This window comes from Podarcis raffonei, chromosome 17 (genome assembly GCF_027172205.1).
Source record: "Podarcis raffonei isolate rPodRaf1 chromosome 17, rPodRaf1.pri, whole genome shotgun sequence".
NCBI lineage: Eukaryota > Metazoa > Chordata > Lepidosauria > Squamata > Lacertidae > Podarcis > Podarcis raffonei.
The window spans coordinates 37,073,913-37,101,750 of record NC_070618.1 but is presented as its reverse complement, the minus strand read 5'-3'; the positions used below and the strand labels follow the sequence as shown (position 1 = coordinate 37,101,750).

Here is a 27,838-nt window from a genome sequence, read left to right as displayed (position 1 = left end):
TGGTCTCTCAGGCCCTAGTCTGACATTCTAACCACCACACTGGCTTTAGTAAAGACAGGGATGGGAAAGGAGGTACATGCATGGCACAGTGCAGACTCTAAAGCAGAGCTTTCCAAACTGTGTGTCATAACACGTTAGTGTGTCGGCTGCAGTGTGTCGGTGTGTTGCACAAATGCTGCCTGCACTCCTCCCAGGGCTGCAAAGGGGTTAGTTTAACTTCTGGTTTGCTAGTAAAACTGAATTACTGTGTTGCGAAATCATGCATGTAAAAAAAAAAAAGTGTCACCAACATGAAAAGTCTGGTAGTCCTTATAAATCAAAGGGCAAAGCAGCAGAACTCAGGCAAAGCCAAGGAAGGATGGCTTCACCAGCAGCATTCATTTTTTTCTGTGCAAGTACACTGATCCAAGGAAACTGGAGAAAGTCAGATCACATGGCTCCATGGCAACAATCCCACTCAATTGAGTTTATTCTGCCTTAAGTCTATTAGAATTGCAGCCTTGGTGCCTTAAGGCCAATTCCAGAATCCTGACTGCTAGGCCTTGTTGTTCCTAAGGCTTCTGCTCACAGCAGCAGTGATGTTCTCATAGTCCTGTTTAAGCACATCTTGATTTTGTTTACTTGTTATGCCCATGAAAGATGGTAGAGGAATGATCATCTCCTGTGCTTCTTTCTTTCCTCACAGGTGAATCCGCTCCTCAGTCATCCCCTGTTGGCCGCTGGAGATTTTGCATCAATCAAACAATAAGGAACAGAGAAACCCAGACACCTTGCACTCTTCTACAGTCAACTACAGCTGCCCCGGGGTGTCAGATAACAGGTGAACATGTGATGCTGTAGAAAGCCTGACTCAATTTTGACCTGTTTGTGGTAAAGTGTAGCATCCGTACAGTTTTGGAACTGTAGCCAGCACTGAGTTCAGGCTTTGTGTCTCAAGTAAGAATGGCTCAGAGTTTCAGAGTGGAAGTTTCCAGGTTTGTCTTTAATGCTGCTGAAGATCAGAAATCTCTTTGTGGGGAAGAATTCCCTCCCCTTGAAGGCAAGAAGTCATTCTCTATCCCTTGGCATAGCAACTCCTGTCTAGTACAGAAAGCATGTTCATAGAATAATAGAATCACAGAATGGCAGAGTTGGAAGGGACCAAAAATACCAGTTGCTGGGGAACACAAGAGTAAAAGTGCTGTTGCACTCATGTTGTACTTGTGGACTTCCCATCGGCATCTCATTAGCTACTGTGAGAACAAGATGCTGGAACAGGATTCCTTTGGTCCTGATCCAGTAGGATTGTTCTTATGTGTAACATATGACAACTTCCTTACGTCATCCGATGCTGCTGACTCCTCCCCAGTTGATTCCCTGCCTTCACCCAGCATAGAGCATTGCTTCATTGTTCCCTTCTCATAATCTCAACTCCATACCTTTATACTTTGTGTTCCTCACAAACAGATGTTCCTGTGCTACCCACTTCCTCTTCCTCCTCCTCCTCCTTCTTTTTTTAAAAAAAATCTTTATCAATCTCTTTTTCTTGACTTTCCCTTCATCTTTTATGGCTCCTTCAGGTGGGCAGAAAGCCAACAAGAAAGAAAGGGAAAAATGCAACATTAGGCTAGTTAAGGAAGCAAAAATTAAAAAGAAGCCCACTGCAGCTACTATGGAGCCTCCCACTGAGACCTTTATTAGCAAGAGCTAAATCACCTGTAGATTTGCAACTCTCACCTCCTGAGCCAGCTCAGCCGACATCCCAGGCAGCGTTTGTCTCCTTGGAGACCAGATCAGTCTCCAAAGAAGTACCCTTTCCATCCGCTTTGTAAAAAAAAATAAAAAATTAGTTGAAATGAACACCAAGCCAACCAAACAAAAAGCCACCAGACTAGCTCAGAGGATTGTATACTGTTTCCCCTCAGGCAATGGAACAGTTAAAAGTCCCAGTTGTGGTTGCTGCAGTGGAAGTCCTTTTATTGGACTCAATCCCCCCTAGGCGCAATGACACATTTTCCTGAGAAAGAAGTGGAAAGAAGGCAGACCACATTTCTTTAAAAGTCCCATGAGGCTCCTGTCCTGGCTGCTGTCTTTACCTCTTTAAATGCTGTTATAGCTACAATTCCTTGGCTGGAGGCTATACTGCAAAATAAGGATCGGGACAACAATACCCATCAGAGGGTATTGATCAGACTTACCACTGCATCAGCATTCACTCCAATGTCAACCTAGGTGCTGTTTAGCCTTCTTCAAGGATCATTGTAGCATTCACAGTAGCTAGAAGGTCTTGAACTTCCTGGTCAAATCAGTGAGCAGCCCACTTCAGAGGGACTTGTCTATTTAGTCAAGAGCTGCTCAAAGTGCACCTTGTACTTGGCAAGAGACCCTTGGCACACATACAAAAAGGAAGCCACCTTACTCTTTTCAGCCCAATTGGACCTCCTTTGACCAAGGCTGTATAGAATTCCTAAGCTAGTGTAGTTTAGTTCCCATTTCTCCACTAGACTTCACAGTTCCTCCATCAGACAGCCCTGGCACCAGCTACAAAAAGCAAGACAACAATTCTGGTGGTTAGGAGGCCTTGGCTACAAATAGCTCGGTTCTCAACTTCTGTCAGTGTAAGGACTTTTGACTGCACAATGAAACTTCTCTTCCTGCATGTCCTGGACCTCCTAAATCTGTTATGGGGTTTCTTTCAATCCCCTGGAGCTGATTTGGGAAGAGCGCAGGGTACACACAGGGAGAGAAGAGTAGGTAAAGCTAGGTACAAGTGCACTGACATGCTGGTGGATTTTTCAGTAGATCCCATCATATCAGTAGTAGCACACCTCCTGCATCAGGGCTTACATATATAGCCTAGGGTTGCCATATTTCAAAAAGTGAACATCCAGACAAAAAGTTGTTGAGCTTCTTGGGGGTGGGCATCAGAGTTGTTGAGCTTTTCTTGCAAAACAGCAAAAATAATTGCCATTTTTGAATTATTTTGAACAATTATTTACGAAAATTGGCAAAAACGGCACTGCTGACATGGCTTGCCATATGTCCGGATTTTCTGGGACATCTTGCCAGTTTCTGTCCAGACACTGCTTTCACCCACAGTATTCTGGACATATGGCATCCCTAAGATAGCCTTTTCTCAGCTCTTCACCCCAAGATGGGGCTCATCTACACTTCCTAGTTACTCAAGCTACAGCTCCATTGTTAAGCTCCCCAAAAGCCACCTGACCCGTCCAGAAGACTTTACTGCTTAGGGACACAGTAGAAAGGCTCATCGTCCTCCCAGCAATGACAGGCCTCACCCCTGTCATCCAGCCTCTCTGGGAAGAACTTCAGAACCCTCGCAAATATCCACACAAGCACTGATTTCTCAGAGGCCTGTTTCTTCATGGCCACAGGAGCACATGCGTTCTCTTCCTTGAGTTGAAAGGCAGTCCTCCAGACCACCACATTTTTATCATTGTTATCCCAAAGTGTGTCCTTCCTAGTGGCCATAATCTTAGTCCATGAGGTTTCAGAGCTGGGAGCCCTGGCACATCTGTGTGACCTTTTCACAAGGGTAGAATAAATCTGTGCACAGCCTTCTTTCCAAAAACGAACTCTGCTTTCCACCGAACAGAACAACTGATCTTGCCCTTCTTTTGCCCCAGCCCCCCTATCCCCTGTCCCAGGCTTAGTCTTTACAGGGTTCTAAAGACTTGTCCCAGACGCACTCAAGCCTTCCATCAAACAGACTCCCCATTTCTATTCTTTAATCCCCAGGTCCCTAGGGGAAAAAGACTTCACCCACCATATTAGTGAGATGGCCTAAAGCCTCCATGGTCTTGACCTATCTGGCTCAGTACCTCCCTACATCACAAAAATGTCATGGCACACACTCCACAAGAGCAGCACCAGCAACATCAGCAGCTGTGCTTCCCCCTTCAGCTGCTGATGGCATGTAAGTGGCCATGTGGGCGCCTACTCCTCCCTTTCCATTTGCCTCTGTAGAGGTGACATTTGACAGCATGTTCCAACATATTCTTCATCATTGTTACTCCCACTGGTTTATCTTAAATTCCCTCCCTAGAATCAGAGTAGCTTGAAAAGGTAATGGTAAAGGACCCATGACAGTGAAGTCCAGTTGCAGACGACTCTGGGGTTGTGGCTCTCATCTCGCTTTACTGGTCAAGGGAGCCGCTGTTTGTCTGCAGACAGTTTTTCCGGGTCATGTGGCCAGCATGACTAAGCCGCTTCGGCGCAAGGGAACACTGGAACCAGAGCAGCGCATGGAAACGCCATTTACCTTCCCACCGGAGCGGGAAGCACGTTTTTTGGCGTGCTTTTGAACTGCTAGCTTGGCAGGAGCTGGGACCAAACCATGGGAGCTCACCCCGTCATGGGGATTCGAACCGCCAGCCTGATCGGCAAGCCCAAGAGGCTCAGTGGTTTGGACCACAGCGCCACCCGTGTCCCTCAGAGTAGCTTAGGCATATCGCATTCCTGTTGGATGCCTCTTCAGGTTGAGAAAGGAACATGGAGCTCCCGTTGACCAGTGTATCTTGGCACACACATTCATCTGCAGATAACTCCAATCTATGCTGAGTCATCTCTTACTGGGAGGGACCTCTTTCTTCCTGTGTTGTGCGTTTTCCTTATTTGACTCTGTCTCAAGCTTAGCCATGGGATGCAACTGCAGCAAGCATCATTTTAATAGATTATATATGATATGAATATTATTTTATTTCTTACGATGTTTGTTTTTTAATGATAGTTTTTTCTATGTTTTTAGCGAGTCTCACTTTTATATGTAAGCCACCTTGAGTCCCATTAGGGAAAGGGTAGGGTAATAATAATAATAATAATAATAATAATAATAATAATAATCAGCATCCAATGCAGCAACAAAGTTAGTCACGTGCTCCCTGCCTCCCTGCCTCATAGAAGGATGCATTGTTTACCCCAAACAAGAAAGAACCTTCACAGTAAGCACTGAAAAAGCACTATAGTTTTCTAACCAGAAATCAGGTTTATTTATTTTCTTTTTTAAAAATCTGTTTTTCAGGGCAAGTTCCCTCACAAAGCAGTATGCAAAGACAGTTGTATAAAACATAAAGGAATAATTTAAAATCTACACTATACTTCTAAAAAATAGCAGTAAAATATCACTAAAATAAAATGATATAGATTGAAATAAAAAATACCTTTAAAGTTCCTTTAAAATCATTAATGAAAGACCCATGCATACTTCATGGGGGAGAGCAGTGCATGGATCAGATCAGGTTTAAACAGAGATAAGAAATAATGTGTGGAATGAAGTGTGCTCACAGTTATTGTGGTCATTATTAAAAATTACAGTCTTACTGTGCCAGGTGAAGACTTTTTTAATTGACTGAGGGTTTTAGTTGCCCCAGTGTTTTGGTTTTGTCTTGATTGGTAATTTTATCTTGTGCTCACTTTTTTTCTGCTGTTTTCACAACTTTACGGAGTTTCTATATTTATGAAAAGTGTATTATGAGGCTTTTGTAAAAAGTGGCATAGGAGTATTTAAAATGAATACAGAATTACAATAGTGACTGGCCCTCATAGGACACATACATCACCTTGAGCTTGTTTTATCTATATAATCATATACATTACACTCCTTTATAAAAATGCAATGTGAATTTATTTTATAATAGCCTAAAAGCTTGTTCTGCTGCAAATATGCTGGGCTTGTTTTTGTGAGCTGTTTCTGAAGCAGAGGTGGGAAACCTTTCAGCTCAAGACATTTCCTCGTGAGCAACCTTCCTGGTGCCATATGGTGGGTGCAGGCAAAGAGAGGAGGCAGGAAAGTGAGAGGCCAAAGTGGGCAGAGCAACAGATGCGATTCTTACAGCAGCCTGCATTCCAGCCAGGCAAAAAGCAGAGGTTTCTGCACACATGTGTTCACACCTCTCTCCTTCCAGCCAAGCAATAGGCATTATCACAATTCCAAGGACATAATCCAACCAAGCAAAAGCACTCAAGGAAGGCACCATTGAGGTGGAAAGGGGTGTGACCTGTAGAGAGCCCCATGGGCTGAATAGGAGGGCCAAATTTGCCCCCTGGCCCAAGTTACACACCCCTTCTCCAAAGCCAGCAACTCTGGTTTTTAAAGTCATAATTTTGAGAACTATCCCATCTTGAATTGCAAGTTTTAGAAGGGACACTCTCTGCAGTTAACAGGGGTTTTGTCCTTCTAAAGCAGGCTTCCTCAACCTTGGCCCTCCAGATGTTTTGAGACTACAATTCCCATCATCCCTGGCCACTGGTCCTGCTAGCTAGGGATCATGGGAGTTGTAGGCCAAAAACATCTGGAGGGCCGAGGTTGAGGAAGCCTGTTCTAAAGGGCCATACTGCAACATAGCTTTCCCTAGGGTGTTATTTGTCAACAGTTTTATCTCTTTGTGTTTTCAGACCATATAAAGGAGAGTACCAAAGAAGATCACCCCCAGGATTGTCCACAGGCTGTGGAAAATCTCAGCAGCCAGAACAGAACGATCCCCTCTTCCAGCTCAAATGAGCTAAGTGACAGTATGGTATCTGAACCCCAAACATCGGAAACTGAGCAGTCAGCAATTCCTCACCAAGTGGAAGGCAGCATGGATAAGCTGCTGTCTGCCACTGCTGGTGACAATTATGATGTTACTGCTTCCGATTCTTCTGCTTGGCCAGAGTCTTTAGAGGCAGAGACCCAGGCTGACGAAACTCACTTATCTTCATATACACCCCACCCAACATCTGGCATTGCGGAGCAAAGTATGCCCACTGAGGCCTTTGTGCCCAGACCAACCACTTGCCACATCCCGACCACTGAGGAAGCGGATAACACCATGAGCACAGAACAGGCCAGTGCTTTGGCTCAGACCCCTGGACAAGAAGGCGCCCCCTTCGCATCCACTCTGGAGTCAGACAGTGAGGGCCCCCCTAAGATGGACTTTGTCGACAACAACATCAAAACTCTAGATGAGAAGCTGCGGACGCTTCTGTATCAGGAACACAGCTTGTCGGGCACTTCCCCTGAGAGCCAGAAAGACACACAAAGTGCCGTGGAGTCTCCATTTTCCTCGTCTGCTGAAGAAACTCTTCCTGGCCCAGTTCTTGATGCACCAGACTCCCCCCAAGAGACCCAGCAAAGCCCCACCAAGCTTTCAGACCCCCAGGCTATGCTGATCCCATCTGCAAGTCATCCAGACAGTTTGCCAGTGCTGAGGAGGGAGCCCAGTGCTATCACCTCTGCTCCCAGTGATCTCTGTACGCATGTGAGTACTGACAGGGAGATTGGCTGGGGTTGAAATCTTTTCTTCCTGCAACAAGAAATCTATAGCTATGCTAGATGGCTGTACAAACCCATTTGCTAGCTTAATGGGTGCTGGCAAGTGAAAGGTAAGTTTCCTTTTCAGGCATATTATCCCAACATTTTGTCCTGGTTCAGTGCTTGATGAATAGCTGGTATCTGGGAGTTACCAGTGCTGGGAGATGCACAGGGTGGGAGTTAGATGATATTTTTACAGCAACAGTTTGCCTATATTAATACAGAACTGAACTTTACTAGGCCCTACTTGGGCTAAGAATTGGAAATGTCCTATTTGGAGAAAGGCATTGTGAAATTGTTGAGCAGTTACATATAACCTCCTAACCTGTCATTGGCTATTTTAACCTGACAAATTGATCTTTTAAAAAATAGGCACTTCATTGAGCTTGGAGATTTGAATGTACAACCCTCAGCAGGAAAGCAACCTCTAAAACAGAGATAGCCAACCAGGAGCCCTGCAGATGTTGTTGGACTCTCAGCTCCCACCAACCCCAGCCAGGATGGCCAGTGGTCCGGATGATGGGCGTTGGTAGTTCAACAATATGTTGGCTACCCCTGCTCTAAAATATTTAAGGTTCGACTTGTATAGCGCAAGACTCCCCCTTGCCATTATTCAGACACCACTTTCTTCTGTCCCTTCCCCACCCACTTCTTTTGTTCAGGAGATGTCCCCGGAGGCTTCATTTCCTGAGAACCCTGTGGCCTGTCCTGCTTCAGCATCAAGTGGTGGAGCTGTGCACCTGCATGCAGGAGGTGGATATTTTGGCCTAAGCTTTACTTGCCCTAGTCTCAAAAACCCTATTAGCAAGAAATCCTGGACTCGCAAATTAAAAAGCTGGGCATACAGGCTACGGCAGACCAGCTTTTTCAAGAAATCAAAAGTCCGGCAAGGTAGTGTGCTTACAGTCAGGGATCTAGACTAGGTAACATCTGTTTTGATTTATTTAAGTATGGTTGTTTTATTTTCTCTCTCCCCCCTTTTTTAGCATTTCCTGCCTCTTCCATTTATACATTTTTGCTACTTTACTCATTTGTGTAACATTTCACCCACCACCACTTTGTTTTCCAGTTTGATTAACCAGTTTTTTCATTCCACATAGAAGTGTAAGTCTTTAGATACAAAAAAATAAAATAAAAAGCCTACATGTATAATAGAATCATTCTTTTTATAATGCAATGTTGCTTTTTAGTATTATCAGGGTCCCAGCTTTGCCTGACTGTGTTCTTTTTCTTTGTGTTTGTTTTCGACAAAAATAAAATAAATTACACAACAGAGGAGATGACTGGCGATGTTGCTCCTGATTGGATTTCTCTCTCTGAGCATGCGACAGTGCAGAATAAAGCACCTGGTCAATCTGTGGCTGGATCATTCCAGCGAGGCCGATTTCAGGTGCGTATAATTTAATCCATAAAACCATGTAAATCCAAATATGCATTCAATGATGCCTTACTTCCGCTGTTTGTTTTCATTACTATCTTGCTTTGCTCAAAAGAGCTCAAGGGTGGGGGACCGTCTTTAGGCTGACGGCCACATTCCCATCTGGACAGCTTTGTGGGAGTGTGTGTGATATGACAGCGACAGAGGCAAAATGAAGGCAAATTTTACCATTGCCCCACCAACTCTTTTGGTATGTTGACTATTAGGCATACCTCCTGGACCATGTTTTGCTGGCATTTCCCCATATTTGGATTTTTATTTTATTTTTTGCAGCTGATGTAGGTTTGAACCATCTTATTTTAACTAGATAAAGCATTTGATTTAATCTGAAGTTTGAGCTTTGTAGCTTTGTTGGAGATTTGCATTCTGGCTGTGGCTTGTTCGTTGCATTAAAGCAGTAAAGGGCTTGGATAATTGGTCTAAAGTTATGATGATTCAATTATGAGTTATATAATGCATGTTCAGTCCACTATTTCATTTATTGTGAAAATCACAATTTCAGCTTTTGCCAAGTTTATCTATAGTTCGCATTTATGAAACAAATCTTTGTCACAGCTTCATATTGTGACTCATCTCATACTCTTGGAAGTATAAAACTTCAGGGAATGGGAGGTATCAAATTGGAGCCACCTAGTGGCAAGAAACAAATACTAGAATAAGGAGAGATATTTTTTACTGAACTTTCCAGGGACATAGTTGGTCGCTGCTCAGAGCTAATCTTTTGCTGTAAAGCCTCCAGATGTGAGAGCTTTTAAAGGACTGTGAGCTGACTCTCCTGAAAGGAAGAGGCTGGTACTATTGCAAGCTTTGCTAATCTGATTCATGAAGAGTAAAGAAGCTGTTGTCATCTTCGTCTTTATCACTGCTTTGAGCTGAGCTAAGTTGAACCCACACATCAGTCAGATCATCACTGTGGAGCAAGCCATATATTTTACAAAGAACAATGTTTTCCATTGAAGGTCACCCCATAAGCAGAGTGCACAGGATATTTGACAAAGCAGCCAGTTTTTCATGCTGTTGGTTGTTTCTTTTTTCTTTTTTGTAATTGGATTAAATACTTTTATTTTTACTACATCTCAGATCTGTGAGGGAGGAAGCCTTTACCCAAATAGACAAATTGAGGTCCAAATTTTCCTGAGTGTGGGCTTGAGCCAAAATTTCTAGCTTTCTAGCAGGGGGGAAATAATGGCAGATTGCCTAAGCCAGTCAGGACCCTGGGAAATCCCCAATAGCCCTGCTGGTTGAGTTTTGAAAAGCGGTGTCTCAGCAGAGAGCTAGGACCAACTGAGGCCTAAAGTAGGCTGGCAAGGTAGTTGGCCTCAACTACCTTGATGACCTAAAGGGCCTCGTCCTATTCTGCAAGCACTGATTCCTGTGCCATGAAAGGGATATCAATATTATTGGAGGCTCATTGTTTGAGGAAGGTTGAGAGCTATGTTGTTGGGCCAGGAGAGCCCAGGGAGAGATGCTGAGGGCCCCTCTAAGTAGAGCAGCATGTATTATTTCCTCATCTGTATCTTTCTCAGTGTAGTGCAAGAGCCTGGTATTGGGGTCATGATACCAAGGAAGCATTGGGTCATATAGACATTGGTCAACGTAGATCTGAAGACTGTGATGAGGATGTGTGTGGGGGGGAATCTATGCAAGGCTCTGAAACTTTGAGACAGTACAAGGTTGAGTTGGTTGCTCTTTAGGTGGGAAGGCACATTGCCTGAATGGCACACCCTGCGGGACAATTGTGTATACACCAAACTGAGTCTGGACACTTAGCAGTCATAAAAAGTATATTCAATACAAAACGTAGTTACTGGGAGGAAAAACCTTGTATACTTTCTAGAGCAACAGGAGGACCTTTACAGCCTGGTCTGGCAGTTTTACTTTGAAACCAGTGCTCCCAGTGCTGCAATGATACATATTGTGGGGAAGATATCGGGGAGGATGCTAAAATATTCCTGAAGCTATTCCTTATTGAAAACTGAGGGTCTTCTGTGTACATGTTACCCGGGGATTGGGGAGGAACAATCTTGATGCATGAATCAAGCACGTTACAGCACTGATGTAGGACTGACAAGTACTAGAGATTTAAAAAGGAGGTGTTCATCACATTCTCTGGCCTCAGTCACCCTTAGGCTCAAAGGAAGTCATAAAGGGGGTGGAGGCACCACTTGGGGTGGGATCATTTCCCACTCTACAACCTTTCAGGCTGCAAGGTCTTGCCAGACTCCTTGGACTCAGATGACACATGCCCAGTACAATCCTCACTGTTGCACAACGTAGGAGGCAAAGGCTGCAGAATTGGGCAGTGGCCTTTTGTGAACACTGGCTGTTCCTCAGAGGGAGTGTGAACAATACCAGATCAGCCAGCCTCTGCACTCTGCTGAGGCAACAGTTCTCCTTGTGTGTAAATGCGAGCACATGAGCCAGAACCATCTGTGGTGCTCTGTCCAGGGTCCTGAAAAACCCCTTATTTGCCTATTGTGACTCTGTGCTACCAGTAAGTGTGTCTGCTACAGTCAGCTTCCCCTGAGCCTTGAGCCATGTTCTTGCAATATGTGTGGCTTGCAACAGGTATCATACTCGGCCTACCATAGAGGTAACCTTTTAAATCAGGGTACATGAATATTTAGAAGCTTTGGAATCTACATTTGGGAGTATGAAAAGTGCTGAGGAACTTATCTATAGATTTCATAGCGACATGCAAAGGTGATAAGAGGAACTGCCTGCCTTCCTGCAGTGCCTAGAGAAAGTCCTGCAACAAGCCGTCTCAGAGGTGGCATGATGCTTGACCAGATGCGTCAAGGGAGTGTTCTCCAAATGCTAGAGGGGACTCTCTATGATAAACAGCTCTTAGTAAAAAAATGTCTGAAAGAGGAGTTACCAGTGCCTATGGGTTCTTTTCAGATAATGAAAAGGGCTGTGTCTGTTGCTCCATCTCTCTGCAGTAATTCTTCATGCACTATAAGCATTTTGCATTCCTATAGTGTATCTTTCCTGGTGAACCATATGTAGGCCTGTATCATGTAGCTCCCTGTGCTTTAAATTGCTGTACGTTTCCCCCCTGTCTGTCTCTCATTCTCTCTGTTCCCCCATCTGTTGCAGTCCTTATAAAACCACTCAGTTTTGTCCTGACTGTGGATAGTTTTGCTGCAGTTGCTATAGGATCTCCTAGCAGGCCTTTGCAAGGCATATTAATGCATATTAATTCAAAGTAGCTTTTAAAGAAATCTATGAAGCTGATTATTAATTGACAGTTTTCTTAGTCTTTCTGGTATTTTCTCTTTGAAGTCCTCTCTTCATAGTTATTTATTACATTGGGTGAGGGGAATTTATTCTTTATTTGGTGTGGTCTTTTTAGCAGTAGGGTCAGGTGACATTTATGTCCCTGTAGTCCAGGTCTCTCTTGGCATGACATGATACACTTTTCCCCCTTTTTCTGAATGGAAGATAAGAATTTGCTCTCCTATTTAGGTCATGTAAGTCAAAGCTTTTGTGTGCATTTAGTAGCTTCTTCGGCTGACATACATAAAACCTTTTTATTTGTGCAAGGTGTGGTTGAACATTTTTTAAAAAATATATGCAATATTTTTAATATTTCATATTTTAAATCTATTTTAAATGATATTGTTATAAATGTATTTTGTTCTCGGGTTAAGCATTTGGAGATAAAGTAGGTTAGAAATCCAACTAAGGAAATGAAACCCCAGGAGTCCTGGCTCTTTGCAACCCCTGCTCATTCCTCGTCCACTCTTAACTACAATCTGAGGCCCACTAGTACAAGTCTGTCATGTTGAAGACACCAAAGTGGGAGCTGCCGCCTGGGCTTGCAGTTGTAAAAAAATATTCCTTGGGGACCAAATCCTGCCCATTTTTCTGCCCCACACTAGGCCAACTTTTCTATAAAAGGGAACCTACTCAGCTAACGTTCTTTCTCTGCCTCTCTCTTTCTCTGTGTGTGCTTCAGGTCATCACAGTGCCACAGGCTTCAGGTGGTTCAGAAAGTGAACCCTGTGAGATGCCTCCTTCCTCAGAACCTGGTCCAGAAGAAGAGTCTCCCAGAAAAGGAGAAATTGCTCTGTTGGCTGGTGCCATGGGTGAAACAGATGCATCCCCTACCACCCCTGAGCAGCGGGACCTGGAGGAGAAGTCTGCTATCGCTAGCGGGATGCAGTCCTTCTCAGAGCCATGGGCCAAAGGCAGTTTTGTGCGGAAGCAGCCTAGCTCTGACAGTGAACTTTCTGCCCCCATGGGTGGTAGCCTGGAGGGCTGGGAGCGAAGCCAGCAGTCACAAGAGGAGAGGGATGGCACCCACGTAAAGAGGCGCAGTTCACTCTTTTACTCCCCCTCTTCCCCAATGAGCAGCGATGATGAGTCTGAGATTGAAGATGAGGACCTGAAGGTGGAGCTGCAGCGTTTGCGGGAGAAGTAAGGGCACTAAAATGGGGCCTTGTAACATATTCGTCAAGGTTCTCATTATAACAAGGGACTGAAATGTGGAAAGGGTGGAGCAGAGTAAGACTTTCTTTGTGCTCCATTACATTCATTTTTTGATTTTGAAGTTAGATAATATCACAAAGCTTCGGTAAGTCTGGGTCTGCTATTTCCAATTCTGCCACTATTTAGCAAGCCAGATTGGATGGCCATTTGATGAAGGAATTCTCAGGTGATCTGTCATACAACCAATCAATGTAACTGAATCTACATAAATTTTCATATGAAGGAAACTAATTCTGAAGGGGGGGAATCGTTATTTCTTCTTCTTTTTAGATTATGTATAATTGCATCATAGTAGTCTTAATCTTAGAAGTGGCCTTCCCTTCTGGGTAAGAGAAGGAGCAATGTCTCTTCTAAGAAGGAACTTTCAGCCACAGAGTTGTAAGTACTTATCTTACAAATAATTACCTTACAAAATATTTTGCCTGGTTAGCAAAGGGCAGCTTTTTAATCAAGCAAAAAAGTTAATTAATACATCAGTCTAGGTGAATCTATTAAACACTGCAGCCCTTACCATAGATGTGTGATATATTAAGTAGAAGTAGGGCAGAGCAACCTTATCCTCTAGTACCCTAGGGAGAAAGGGAAGCTGCCACTATACTGGCACAACATTTGCCATATCACAGAAGGTGGGTGGGGGACACATGGCTCTGAAAAGAGTAGGGTGGAGCAGCAGCAGCTCCTCCCCCAGCAGCCATGGCAACGCCACCTGCACTTGAACATTTAATTGTGGCCAATGTGGTGAAGTCATGGAAATGCCCTATGGCCACCAGACAGAGCCAACTGACTCATGCTGACATAGAGGCACCCCTGCTGCACCCCTGCCCCACCCGCAGCATGCAATCTGCCAAATATACAATGATGTCCCAGCACCTTCTGCTGTGTGAGTGGCCAAGAGCCGCAGGCATCCTTGAACAGAGGTGTCCAGTTCCTCTTACACTGCACACTGCTGACAAGTACTGTTTTTCTTCACAACACAAAGGAAAGAGAAGCCATGTAACACAACATCCGAACTGCTGCCTTGGGAGAACACCTGCAAAGGGATGAGAATTCAAGGCCACCAAAGGAGAAAAAGAGCATTTTGCCACTTGGGGAAAGGGAAGGAGCAGAATCGGCCCAAGGGGGCCACAGCCACACATTGACAGCAGCAGCCTCCAGTAACTCACAGTGTAGGGAACATGGTTGGGAAACGAGAGATGCAAGAGCATGCCCCAGCAAGGGGAATGTGACCCCCATGCACTTTTAGTATGCCTGAGCCAGCAATAGTCATCGCAGAGGCAAAAGACAGGGAGCTCGTGCACATGAACCCACACTGGAGACGCCACAGAACAGTTCCCTAACTATTTAGCCATAGCAGCAAACAGGAAGCAGATACCTTATGGGACATTTGCTTCCCTCAGTTTCAAGACATATGCTGGATTGAGACACGTCAAAGAAGCGATTCAGTTAAACGTGTTGCAAACTCATACAGGGAAATCCAGTAGGGAAAGACAGGACTCCACAGCACCATCTGGTGTCACAGTGTCAGATCGCATATACAACACATATAAAATGCTTTTCCTTTACCAGTCTAGCTGAGTCCATAGTCATATATACCAGGAACACATGGGCTGCAGGAAAACCCCTCGCCTGTGGAGCAGCTTAAGTTTCACATGCTGTGTGTCCCAGGTCTCAATAAAGAGTACAATCCAATGCTACAAATGGGGGGGGGCAGATTTAGGAACTGCTGAGCCAATCAGGAGGAGCACTGCATTGGCCAAGAAGTCCTTTTGGCCCACCCCTCCCACAGCAACCCATGTGAGTGAGGAGAAAGTAAAGGAGCTCCTAACCCTGAGCCTTGGCACAATCAAAGTCTCTGCCTGTTCCCTGGGCTGAAAGTCTCACAGCTGGTCCATCACCCTTTGCCTGCGTCTAGTGGCTGCTGAGGGGGGTATAGAGTAAGTCAGGGCTTGGCTTTGTCTTACGGCTTTGTTCTCTTCCTCTTCTGTGTAGACACATTCAGGAGGTAGTGAACCTTCAGGCTCAACAGAACAGGGAGCTGCAGGAGTTGTATGAGCGGCTGCGTTCCATCAAAGATAGCAGGTCGGAATCCTCTGACATCTCCCTGCAACTGTCGTCTCCACGCCGGCCCAAGTCTTTCAAAAGCAAGCTGCGTAGCAGGCCACAGTCTCTGTCGCATGTTGACAATGGCATCATTGCTCCCGGTAAGAGATGGGAGTGGGAGGTGGTTCAGAATATGGGTGCCGGTGTAGGGAATTGTCAAAGCTGAAGGGTTCCTTAATGTAGAAGAAAAGTCCAAAGTTCACAAATGCATGAAAGAGTCCGGTTCACAAGATAAGTTTTCCCTTCCACTTTGCATTCTTTGCCATGGGAATTCTATATTATTTCCTTGTTGACTCATTACACTTGATGCAGCAAAAGTCTAGAGAGCTTCCCCATTGCCACTTTCCTTTGTTATGATTTGCCCTGGTGAGCTGAACTTTTCAAAAATTTCTTGACAATAGTCACTAGTTGGGTGCCCAAATCCCTGAGACAACTTTGTAAATATTACCCTTGGATACAGATCCATTCATTTGTCATTTTCTCCATTCCCATCCCATAGTTTTGTTACCTCTAATCATGTGCCTCCCCCCAACTTTCCTTCGCCTTACAGAATGCTGTTGTGCTACCACTGCTGCCTCTGTGATAGACTATCAGTTGAGCATTCAGGCCCATTTGCTGCACCAGAGCTGTTCACAAGCAGAGACTAGCCAAGGTATTTGCAGATTCCATTCTTCTCTTCTGAAATGCCAATGCTTTATATTTAATATCTTCCTGTTGGTAGATGACACCACCACTCCATTGTAGGTCTGTGGATTGCAGATGTATATTTTGCAGACTAATAATTTTCACATCTCTGCAACTTCACCATGCAAACACAGAATCTGATATCTAGCATTGTGTTCAGTGTGTGTGTGTGAGTGTGAGAGAGAGAGAGTGTAAAAACAAGTTTCTAGCTGCCATGACTGAGAGGCGATTCATATTTTATATAGTGCATTTGGTACACCAGTATTTGCTGTAAACATCTAGAGTTTGAAAAGGGGAGACAGTCATACCTTGGGTTAAATATGCTTCAGATTGAGCGTTTTCAGGTTACGCTCCGCGGCGACCCGGAAGTAACGGAACGCGTTACTTCCGGCTTTCGCTGCTCACACATACGCTCAAAATGACGTCACATGCATGCGTGGAAGCAGCAAAACGTGACACTCACAAATGCGCAGTCACGTGTTACGTTCTACTCAGGATGCGAACAGGAATCCAGTATGGATCTCATTTGCATCGAGAGGTACCACTGTACATACTTCAGTACATGTTGTAGAGGCATTGCAGGCGATCGCAAACTTCTGTGGCTTCCAATCTTCGCATGTTTGGGGAATGCACCTCTTCCCACTTCACTTGTTTCTTCTCATCCTGTCAAACAATATAGTGTTGATGCTGTGTAAATGGTGAAGCTGAGAATCTGGGAAATAAGAAGGCAGTAACACAGGCTAAACCTTTAAAACACATTTTTCTTCTCAAAAAAATCTCAGCTTGTTTAATGGCTGCTGTCAATTGTAACTGTCAGGGGTAAACTGCAGTGTCAGAATTATTGGGGGGGGGGAATGTGCTTTAAAGGTTTAATGTATTCAGAAGCCCTGAAACTGGAGCCTGTGGGCAAACCTTCCCACCATTGGGTAGGACAGACCTACCTAGCTCCCTCTTTCACAACCAGCTACCATTTCCTGCTCTAAACTATGGCCAGGCCACCTAACCTAAATCCCCTCGTTTTTCCCTCCCCCTGCTCCTCCTGTCATTGATTTAAAAGCAAATCTAAATTAAACGGCAACCTACATTTGGCGATAAAATAAAATAAGCTTATATATGCAAATCTGTTGAAGTGGCAAGGCTTACTCAGAATGCAAATCTGATTTTCTTTGCTACGGAAATATGTACTTTTTGAAGTTCAGCACCACGGTCCTGCCTCTCATGATCGCTCTTCCCCTCACCCAGTGGCATCACGTGGGCAGGGCCAGAGGGGCAGTGAGCTCGGGCACATTGGGGCGGGCATTTTGCTCCTCACCATCCTGCCAGCCCAGCGCTGCTTTGCTATGCCGCAGGACTGTGGGAGGAAGACGCAGCAGACAGGTGTTCGGGTTGCATGCCTGTTGCATCCTCCTAACACCAGGGGCGAACGAAGGCATGTGACACCTGGGGCAGGGCATCGCTATGTAGGGTGCATGTGTGGTGTAGCTACGTACGATGCATGCGCTGCATGTAGCGACACGCACATGTGCTGTACATAGTGGTTTGTTGGCGCCGCCGCTCCAGCGCCATATGGACGGTGCCGGCATCCTCTGCTCGTGGCTGCAGTTGCGAACGGAAGATCCTCTACACGCATTACGTACAGTGCATGCATGCGACGCCGCACATATGCTGTACATAGCAGTTTGCTGCCGACACCGGAATCCTCTGCTTGCGGCTGCAGCAGAGGCACCTGCGGGGTGCCTTCTTGTCACCCCCCCCCGACATGGCACCTGGGGCGCAACGCCCCCCGGTTGCGACACCACTGCTTCACGCAGCACTGCAGCATCGCTAAGCGGCGCAGAGCTGGAAGGCAGAGTGTGCCCTTAAGGTATATGTGCGTTGCGCCCTCCAAGGGCTGCAGGTGGCAGGGGCGCAGCGCAGCGCAGCCCTACTTGGTGGCAGGGGGAGGGCACTCCAGTGGCATTAGTGGTGTGGGCTGGGTGAGGGCTCTGTTCACACACACTCCACTCCAGGGCACATGTACCCACACCAGCCATGCAATCTACGCCGCTGCCCTCCCCTGTGGGAAGAGACCCAAATGGCACATCCCATTTTTATGGATTGTTTCTGCTTTCTGTAATGTGCTTTAAAATATTTCCCACTCCCTTAGACCAGCTCTGCATCGTCAGCAGCACTGCTTCTTGTCAGCAGACGACGGCCAGTAAGAAAGGGATGTTCACAGATGACTTGCACAAACTGGTGGACGACTGGACAAAAGAAAAGGTGGGGAACTCCCTTATCAAGCCAAGTCTCAACCAGATCAAACAGAACAAGCATCGGCTGGACTCCGACAGCTGGAGCAAAGTATATGAGGTGAGGGGGGTGGGATTTCATAAAATAAAGTTCACAAGGGTGAACTTGTGCAAGCTGAGATACCTTAGCTGTTGTCCTGCTGGGGGTGACCTTGCTCCCCACCCCCACTTAATCATTTTCACAACCCAGGCATTATGGGGAGGCACCTGTTTTTCTCTAGCTATTACACATAGTGTAATGTGTAATATGTGTAATAGCTGCAGTCCATGTGAACTCAGGATTGTCACCTCTTCAGGGAGGGGAGGAGAGACGGTTGCTCCTAGGTTTAATCTCCAAGACTTCACTCAGGACTAGTGGAGTGGATCTAAACCGAAGAGTTATAGAAGCTCCACCCCCCACCCCACCCCCGCTTTGCATTAATGGACCTGGGAAGCTGCAGAAGGACGGACAGATGGAGGAAGGGGGACACAGGCACCACATCAGTTCTAGGATGCAGAACTGGGGGCAGGTGTCTAAAAAGAGTAGCTTCTAGCTTCTCCCTATAAAATTGTATAAGTCTTGGAAAAGAGATAAAGATCTGAAAGGAACATCCTTGCTGCCTCCCACATGCCAGAATTTGTGCTGAAGTGTGTCTACCCACCTCTTAGAGTCTCTACAACAGGAAATGTTACCATCTTGAGAGCCATCTCCAGTTCAGTTAGACTGGAAAAATCCAGGCTTTTAGTTTTCATGGTGATCATGAGGATTTATTTATTATATTTGTCTCCTGCCTTTCCTTTAAGGAGCCCGGCAGAGTTCAGACTGCTCTCATTATTTTATCCTCAGAACAACACTGTGTAATAAGTTCAGCTGAGATATGATGATTGACCCAGTGCCACTCAGTTAACTTTATGACTGTTTGAGGATTTGAACCTGGGTCTCCTTAGTCCTCATTTGACTTCTTCGCCACTGGCAGGGTTGAGTTGTTTCACTTCCTACATTGCAACCCTCTCCTGTGCTCCTTTGTTAGGAAGATAGAGCAAAAGGTACAGAATCAATTGAAGCAATGACTTCCTCTCATTTTAAGTAGTACCTCAAGTAGTGCCTCTTTCCCTATGAACCTACCCAGAGCCTGAGGTCATCTTCTGAAGCCTTTCATCATGTGCCTCCTCCATAAGAGGTCCAGAGGCTGGCAACATGAAAATGGGCCTTTTTTGCAGTGGCTCCCCATTTGCCCCCCCCCCCAATTTTTTAATTAGTTTTCCACAAAAATTTTAAACACACAAACAAATAAACAAACATAAACCCTAGCCTTATTAAAACTAATTTTATTAACATTGTTCAGCGAGTTCCTTGTATCCCCTTGGTTGAATTTCAGTGTATATCAGTTTAACGGTTTTCCTATATTCTCATAAAATTAACTTAATCACTTAACATCTTTCTTTCTTTCCCAATCTAAATTTCAATTTTATCGCATTGCATGTTTAAATCCTAAGCCTATCTGGTATTTGCAAGTTTTCCAATTAATTTAACTTAAGTAAATAATCTTTAAATTTCGTCCATTCTGTCTGGTAATCCTCCTCCTTCTGGTCACGGACTCTTCCAGTCAGGTCAGCTAGCTCCAAAAAATCCATCATCTTCATCTGCCAGTGTGGCTCCCTATTTGAGGAATGCTTTCCCCACGGAGGTTTGGCTGGCACCTTCATTATACACCTTTCCTTTTTAAGCAGGCCTTTCCTTTGGCTGATTGACATGCCCTTTTAAAATGTGGGGGGCGGGGTGGTTATTGGGTTGTTTTTGTTTCTATTATGTATTTTCTGTTTTTATATTGTGATTTTAAGTTGTGACTGCCCTGAGACATGCAGGTATAGGGCGGTATACAAATTTTAATAATACTAATTATCATAATCATCATAATAATAGTTTCTTGTTTCTTTTGTTTTTAAAGACGACAACATCTACAGTGGGCTACACGTCCACATGGATTTCCTCGCTTTCCCAGATCCGAGGGACCGTACCAGCTGCTTTGCCCCAAGGACTTCCCCTGTCCCCCTTTACCGGCACACTATCGCCATATGGAGTACCCCACGTATGCCAGTATAACACCATGACAGGGACATCTTACCCAGTGCAATGGGTGGGCATTTCAGGGACAGCCCAGCAGTCTGTTGTTGTCCCTGCCCAGCCTGTGGGACCATTTCAGCCAGGGATAAGCATGCCAGCCTTTCCAGCATCACCTGTGCAAAACCCAGCTCCCATCCCCCCAAGTCCCAAATGAAGGCGGACGGCTAAAAGGATGATAGATATGGGGACTGTGCCTATAACTCATGATTCCATTCCTCTGCCTTGCATTCTGCGGCCTGGATTTTGGGGTGAATTCCCCAGAGCAGCAATGTGGTGGGAGATTGCCTTTGCATTCTCTTATTTGAATACTTGATATAATATTCTTTGGGGGGATTTTTTTTATATCATACTTGAGAGAGCTTTGGCCTGTGCATCTCATTGTTCCTGAGATGGACAGCATGCCCATGTGCTGCTTATTAATGACCCTTCCCTGTCATTCAGGCCCCAGGTCCCTTGAGTTTTTTAGGCTGATAGCAACCCTTTTTAAATTGTTCACATACTGGCATTTGAGTTAATTTATTGAAGGAGTGGGAGCAGCAGGGAAAGTGACACTTTGGGTCCTCTTTTAATTTTACATTTCTGTCTGGTTTCATTGGCAGCTTTCATTGACGGAGGGGGGAAACGGATTTTATTTGCAGAAAGATTTGCTGTCACTGAATCCTGTCTTAAATTCTCCCCTCTCCTACCCCAAGTGACAGGCCTTTTACAGTTGGAGGACCACTGAAGGAAGAGACAAAAATGCCACCTATTACCTGTTACTGAAAGGCTTGTAGTTGTTCTTGAGCGATTTAGTACAGCTGTTTATATAATGGCAGCTCAATCCTCATACGCACATGACATTCAGTGGATCCTTTGGGGCTGTTGGTCTAAACTTAGTACTTGAGTTTGGGGGATGTAGCTTTTTAAAAATTTATTTTGCAGTTAGTTTGTTGTGGTGGAGAGGAAGCTGCAGAAAGGGTGGGAAGAGAGTGGGAAATAGCCAAAGGGTATTTAAAAACATCTCCCATCTCACCCCTTTGCCTCTCTTTTATGATCCATACTTCACAGTTTTAAGGACTGAAACAGGTTGGAACAGGTGCACAGAGTTTTGCATTGAGTTGACTGCCTTACAGTGGATTTGAATGGATAGATGCTCCTACTTTTGATTAATGTTGTCTCTTGCAGCATAAAACACCTAAGTGGTTGCTGTGCTTTGATCACCTACTGCCAAGATTAAGAAGCCCCATCTTTATGGAGAACTTTTGAAAACTGAGTAGGTTGTACATGCATTTATGATGGCAAGAAAGTAGTGCCAGGGTCCGCTGTGACAGGCTTTCTGGTTTTCTGGCTTAAAGAGAAAAATGTGCCTGTTCAAAAACAGCAAGAGATCTAAAACTATTTTGAATAGGTTACATGCATGGAAGTCCATTTCCTGCTTGAGTCTTCAACCTCACATAACCCCCTTATTTTATAAACTATATTTCAGCTGCCCTATAAGACCCATGCTTGCAAGTTCATCTCTGCAGGATACTTAGTCAGTTACATTGACCTAATTGGGCCAAGGGCAATGCAACATTGCACTATAGTTTAAACCATGGTTTAGCCTACATGAGTTCCTTTCTCTTCCCCCATCCCTGACTGTGGAGCCAGGAAATAAGACAAAGGCTGATTTGTCATGATGTGACATGTGAATCCTCACTTATGGTTTTTTTCTGCCCAGAGAATCGAAGCCAAGGTTTATTCTTGGCTTACCACATGATTTATCTGCAGGAAACAAACCACAAACCGAATTCACACATCACAACAAGCCAGACTCTGGCTTGTTTCCTCCCTTGCATGATATAGTCCTGTGTTTTAAACCATAGTTTATTTTAAACTATTATTTAATGTTACATGCGAACTGGGTCATAGACTATGGAGGTCTTAATTTACTGAGTCTTAAGACTACAAGACGTATGGTCTTAAACTTTTTTCAAGGTAATATTTCATGTAGCAGTTGATTCTTTTGGACCCCAGAATCCTTGAAATATATTCCTGATGCACACCTTGACCTGTTTTCTCCCTTGATATATCTGGACTGATATGTCAGGGAACTGGTTCCAAGCTCTGGTTCACTTTGAGTTAACAAAGTTAAATGTTTGTCTTCGGAGTGCTGTAAGAGATTTGCAATGCTGTTGAACATGGAAGCTGGCTTGCTTTGCTGATGAACATTTAGAGATCGAAGAGGAGGGAGGCTGTATCTCTCTACAGTAAAGTTATTTGGACTTCAACTAGATAAATCCTGTTTAAAATGATGGGATTAAATAGATCAGAGTACTTTGGTTTGGGCACCCTGTAATTCCACCCCCCCTTTTTTTGGAGTAGCTGCAGAGACAAGCTACTTGTTTGAGCTCAGCCTCTCAAAGGGACACTTGAAGCTCCAGTGAATTTGGGAGCCTCTGGAAGTTTTGTGGCTTTCCTTCCCTCCCCACCATGAACAAAAGATCCTGTTTCCCATGCGTTATGCAGCCTCCTTGTTCTGCCTGCAAAGATTTGCAGTGCCTTGTGATAGATAATCTTTAGTATCTTTTCAGATTTTTACTGGAAAGTCAAAAAAAGTAGTTCTAGTCTTTTGAAGTTTGATGATGTTTAAACAGTGCATTGCTGCATCTCTCATTAGGATCTGCAGCAGCTGAATTATATATACTTTGGGGTGGGGGTGGGGGTTCAGTCTGAAGAACTGAGAGAACAGTGTTATGTATTCTTTCTTTCTTTCTTTGCAAAATAGAAACACAATCCTGTTTTTTTAAAAAAAAAATGTTCCCCTGCTATCTCTTTTAAAACGGACACTTTGATTACAAATACATGTTTTCTAGTTAGGATAACTTGTAGGAAAGCATGGAATTGTGTGCTGTATTTGAAAACTGTTGCCAAGTTAGCCGACTTGAAAGCCTTGAAAACACAAATCTGCTAGGAAATGGTAGAGGGCCTTATTCCCCCCAGCAATTGTGTGTGCCTTGGGTACACCAGTGGTACACCAGTGTTTTTTGTGGCAGACGTGCACAGTGCAAATGGCAAGCATGTGTCCTTGAACACTGGTGTTCATGTGTCAGGGTTCCATTGGTCCAATCAAGGTTTCCTGCTTATTGTTGTAAATCTCACGTTGTGTCTTGTGCATTGAGCCATCTGACCATTCCATGCTGCTTGGAGTTCCCAGAGCCATTGCTTCACATTTGACGATAGGGGGCTCCCTTTTGCAAATCCTGACATGGTTTGTTCGTCTGTCTCACTTCTGATAATGGAATGAAAATGGTGGTCATGAAGTAACCTATGTTCGCCAGTGCTTACACCACTGTCTGTGGAATTAAAAGCTAGGATGGAATTAAGGATTACGTAGGGTAAGTGGCCGCTGCCCCAAAGAACTGCCACCCCTCTCCTCCTCTTCCCCATAACCTCTGGCAAAGGAACATGTGATGTGACATCATTGCGCTCACATATTCTTCTTGTAGAGTATGTGGGGCTACTGTTTTCAGCAGCTGCCATGTGTACTTTGTAACATCTGGTTTCCTGCCATATGTGGCCAGAAATCAGAGGATAAGTCCATACCAGGGTGTGATGGAGCCATTGTTGCCCTTAAGTGTGCGTGATTTTTTTTCCTGCGCCACAATTCTTTGGTTAAACATGTGTTTGTGGGATTTTGAAACATAACCAAAGCCTGTTTGACCATCGGTGACAGTAAAGGGGGTGGCGAATCAGTGCACAGTGGGCAGTGATGCTTCTTCTCACGTCGCCTTCAAACTTCGGAGGAAATAAAGACAAACTTGACCTGACTCCCATCTCTGCAGCTGGGGAGACCTGAGGAACCACAGTCTAGAAAATGGAGAGAGGCACTGAAATGTACGTTTGACAAAACAGGAAAAATATTTGGTATGTTTTATATGTTGGGTTTTGAATATCTACATTTAATGCAGAACATTTACTATCCAGTCCCCCCCCTTCCTTCTTACATTTTGCTGTTCTTTCAAACCTGAATCCTGACAAGGATCAAACTGTGAATTTGGTTTTGGGTTTTAAAAGGCACTTTTTCTGCTGTGATGCTTTGAGACTAAGCTTGTATGATATTAATGGAATGTATCATTTTAATAACTGGGTGGATTTTTCAGTTGTATTCCAGCTGAGTTGCTTTTCCATGTTACATTTCAAGTTTCATTTTCTTATCTACCTCATTTGTTAGTGCTGTTTCAGTCTAGGCTGTGAACTAAACTACCATTCCTGTATATTTCTTGTCTATTTTAAATTTGAGATGGTGTTTTTACACACATGGCTCTTCACTCCCCGCCAGCCCATTTCCCTGTTTGTAATTTGGCACTAGCCACTCAAGCTGTTTACTGTTTTAAGGAGGATATTTAACTTTCACAAGGAAGACTTTAGAGATTTATTCATCACATTGAGTTAAACTCACAGCGACATGTGAATGAAGAGAACAAGTCCATGCATTGTCTACTGTATGTTGCAACTGGTTGTGGCAGCTTAGCAAAGTGTGTGACCCACTGCCTCATTAGTCTTCCATTTGACAATGGGAAAAATTAGTGCAAAAAGCTTGCTTTGTTTAGGAAGGAATTCTTCCTTTGTATATGCATTGAATTATTGCTGACAATTAAACTACTGAGGGCGGTGCCAACATAATGCTCCTGATCTCTTAACCATGGTCAAGGGATCCACAGCAGAATGTGCAATTGCACTCCCTTCTTCAGTCTGTACTTTTTGGGGGTGCAAATTCCTCCCACCCTCCCCTTCTGCTGGCCTGACTCACAGTTATAGTTTGCGTTGGCCCCAATCTCAACAGTGGTTAATGTTAAAACAAGGGTGTGCTGTTTCCCAGGTAAAGCCAAATTTCTGGTTAAAAGCAAAACCCCATGTATTAGTCACAGCTAAGCTTTGTACCGACATTGGGTTGGATCTAGAGTTTTTTTTCAGTTGATGGTAAGACTTCCAGTGGGAACAGGGAGGGAAGCAATTTCCAGCTACTGCCTCGTCCCCCTGCAGCCCCCCGTAAATCTGCTCTGGCCTCCCAATCCTCTGGAGCAGAGTTAGGATGGGAGTTGGGGGGCTGCAGGGGGAATCACAGAAAACAGATTGCCTCCCTATTGCACTGACAAAAAGAAGCCTAACCATCAGCTGAGTGACTCTGTTGGATCCAACCTGTTACCTTTAACTGTGATTAAGACCGATGTGGAGGGAACACACGGTCTCATCCCGCAGCTTGATGCCTTAACCAAGTTTAAAGTGTTGGGAGTGTTAGATTGGCATAGGCTCTGAACAAGGTGTGCAGGGTACCTTTGGAAGGCAGGGGCCTTCTGTTGCATTTAGGCAATAAAATGATACATTCCTGGTTATTTTGAATTCTGAAACCCAGCAACACTGTTATTGTAAGTGCTGTCATTTTTGTAGGCTGTACCTCTTTAAAGGTGAATTGTATGATTTCAAAGTTGCTTCAGTTAATCAACTGAAGTCCAGTTTAGCATCTCTCCTGGAATGTTGTCGTGGTTTTTTTTGTTTTTTTGTTTTTTTGCAAGGGGGGGAAGGGTTGTGTATTTTTTATACTTATACAGCAATTAGATGGTGGAACGACAAAACTGATTCTGTAAGGAGTCACTATACAGACTTGGGTCATCCCCTGCCTCCTGGTTGTCTTCAAAAACTATTCTTCTTAGTAAATATTTATGGTGTCTATAATCCACCCCACACCTATAATTTATTCACATTTCATTCTATAAGAAGCTATAACTGTGAGCAGTGTAGTACAATAAAATTGGTTCACCAAACCAAATTCTACCCCTTGGACGTGAACAGTTGTTCACAAGGGCCTGGTACAACTGATGGGATGCTATTCTGCCCCTGCTCCCTCTAGAGCCCTGAGAATAAAATGCTGCTAAGGCATTATGCATTTTCTACTTACGACCTTGCAGCTCTCACTGAAGCTAATGGAACTGATCCAGCTTAAACCAGCAATGATTATCGCATATAGTATGTAAGAACAAATCTCCTCCTTTTTAAAAATCACCATTTATCTTATTCTTTTGGGGTGGGGAAGGAGTTGGTTTCCAATGAAAACAAATCTTTAAAAGGCCAAGCATGAATTTATAAACTGTCTGCTAAACGGAGGCCTTACATGTATCCTCCCGCATAAAATGCTTCCTTCACAGGATGTATTTCTTATGTAGAGACAATCTCCATGTAGAAAAATGTGGAATATGGCCATGGGCAACTGCTTTGCTGCAAGTCAGTAGAAAGCATGACTTTGGAAGCCAGTGCCTGTAAGAACCTGTATACTTGCCATATACTTCGCATATGATGATGGACAATGCTTTTCCTACAGCGAGATTACCTGTATGTAGGAAAAAATATTATGCATGAAGTAGCCCTTAGTGATGGTGCAGAAAGTGCAGAAAGTCCTGTGGAGCACGTTGTGGCCTGTTACGCTTCAACCAACCCCTTGTAGGGCACTTGTTATATACAAATTTCTTTTTTCTCACTTCCATCTGACAGAAGAAGATGGTGGCTGCAGAGGAGGGAAAAAGAGGTGTCCCTGTCCTGTCAAGTAGCAAGGAAAACATTTTTTATTGGAATCTGTGGTAAAATATATCCGAGTTGTACCACAGATAGAGGCAAGCACAAATATACATAAATTGTTGGAAGAAAATGCAAAAGAGTAAGGCTTTAATTCTCCCTTCCAGGGCCATAGATTTAATTTGCAAGACTAGGAACAAACTTCTGTTTTTGTATTTTCAAAGCATCCTAGAAGGGTGTTGTTTTGGTTCATTTATGCCTTAGAGAACTCCTAACCCTACATTTTGGCAGCCATTTTGGAAGTGCAATTGTCTTTGAGGTTCCTAATGCAGCTTTAAACAAGCAAACAAAAGACCTCTCAGTTAAAACTACTATATTCTATTTAAAAAAGGTCTTTCATTCTGTTTTTTGTTTTTGTTTTTGCTAGAGATTGCTGAGGAGCATGCAGGCCTACTAAAACAGCATGATAAATTCAGGTATATGCTGTGAATAAATGTCTCCTTAGATTTCCATACTTGCTAACAACTTCTGAATTTCAGAAATATTTTTTATGTATGTGAATTATACTTTAATGTAGCATCTTAGGACTTATTTTTTAAAAAACCCTTTCTTTACTTTTTTACATTAAGGCTGAGATTTTTATGGCTGCATAGAGGATGCAGGTGACCGGTTCATTGTTAACAGGGATGAGGCATCCCATTCAGTTTTTGAAAAATCATAGCCCAGAACTTTATGGTAGAAAACGAATGTCTTTTATCAGCAGTTGTTTCCATGTGTTTTTTAATTATTTTTGCAAGCTGTGAGTTGACTTCATTTGTACACAACCATTAACAAATATTTTTTTAAACTGTTATAAAGGAAAATAAAGGCTGTGTTGAAAAAAAACCCAATTAAATATAGTCTGGATGTTA

General features: G+C 44.1%; 1 protein-coding gene across 34 annotated transcripts in view; it reads left to right on the top strand.

The window, feature by feature from the left end:
* WNK3 (WNK lysine deficient protein kinase 3) overlaps window positions 1-27,838 on the top strand; it is a 90,208-nt gene extending 62,370 nt beyond the window's left edge. For 33 of the 34 annotated variants that reach the window (XM_053371409.1, XM_053371424.1, XM_053371433.1 and 30 more), the window contains 9 exons: window positions 686-820; window positions 6,394-7,238; window positions 7,954-8,182; window positions 8,566-8,681; window positions 12,691-13,151; window positions 15,213-15,424; window positions 15,874-15,975; window positions 18,154-18,356; window positions 20,224-27,838. In XM_053371409.1, coding sequence (XP_053227384.1) covers window positions 686-820; window positions 6,394-7,238; window positions 7,954-8,182; window positions 8,566-8,681; window positions 12,691-13,151; window positions 15,213-15,424; window positions 15,874-15,975; window positions 18,154-18,356; window positions 20,224-20,553 — 2,633 coding nt within the window. In that variant the 3' untranslated portion in view covers window positions 20,554-27,838. The remainder of the gene's footprint in view (window positions 1-685; window positions 821-6,393; window positions 7,239-7,953; window positions 8,183-8,565; window positions 8,682-12,690; window positions 13,152-15,212; window positions 15,425-15,873; window positions 15,976-18,153; window positions 18,357-20,223) is intronic. The other variant, XM_053371432.1, reaches the window with a different exon arrangement.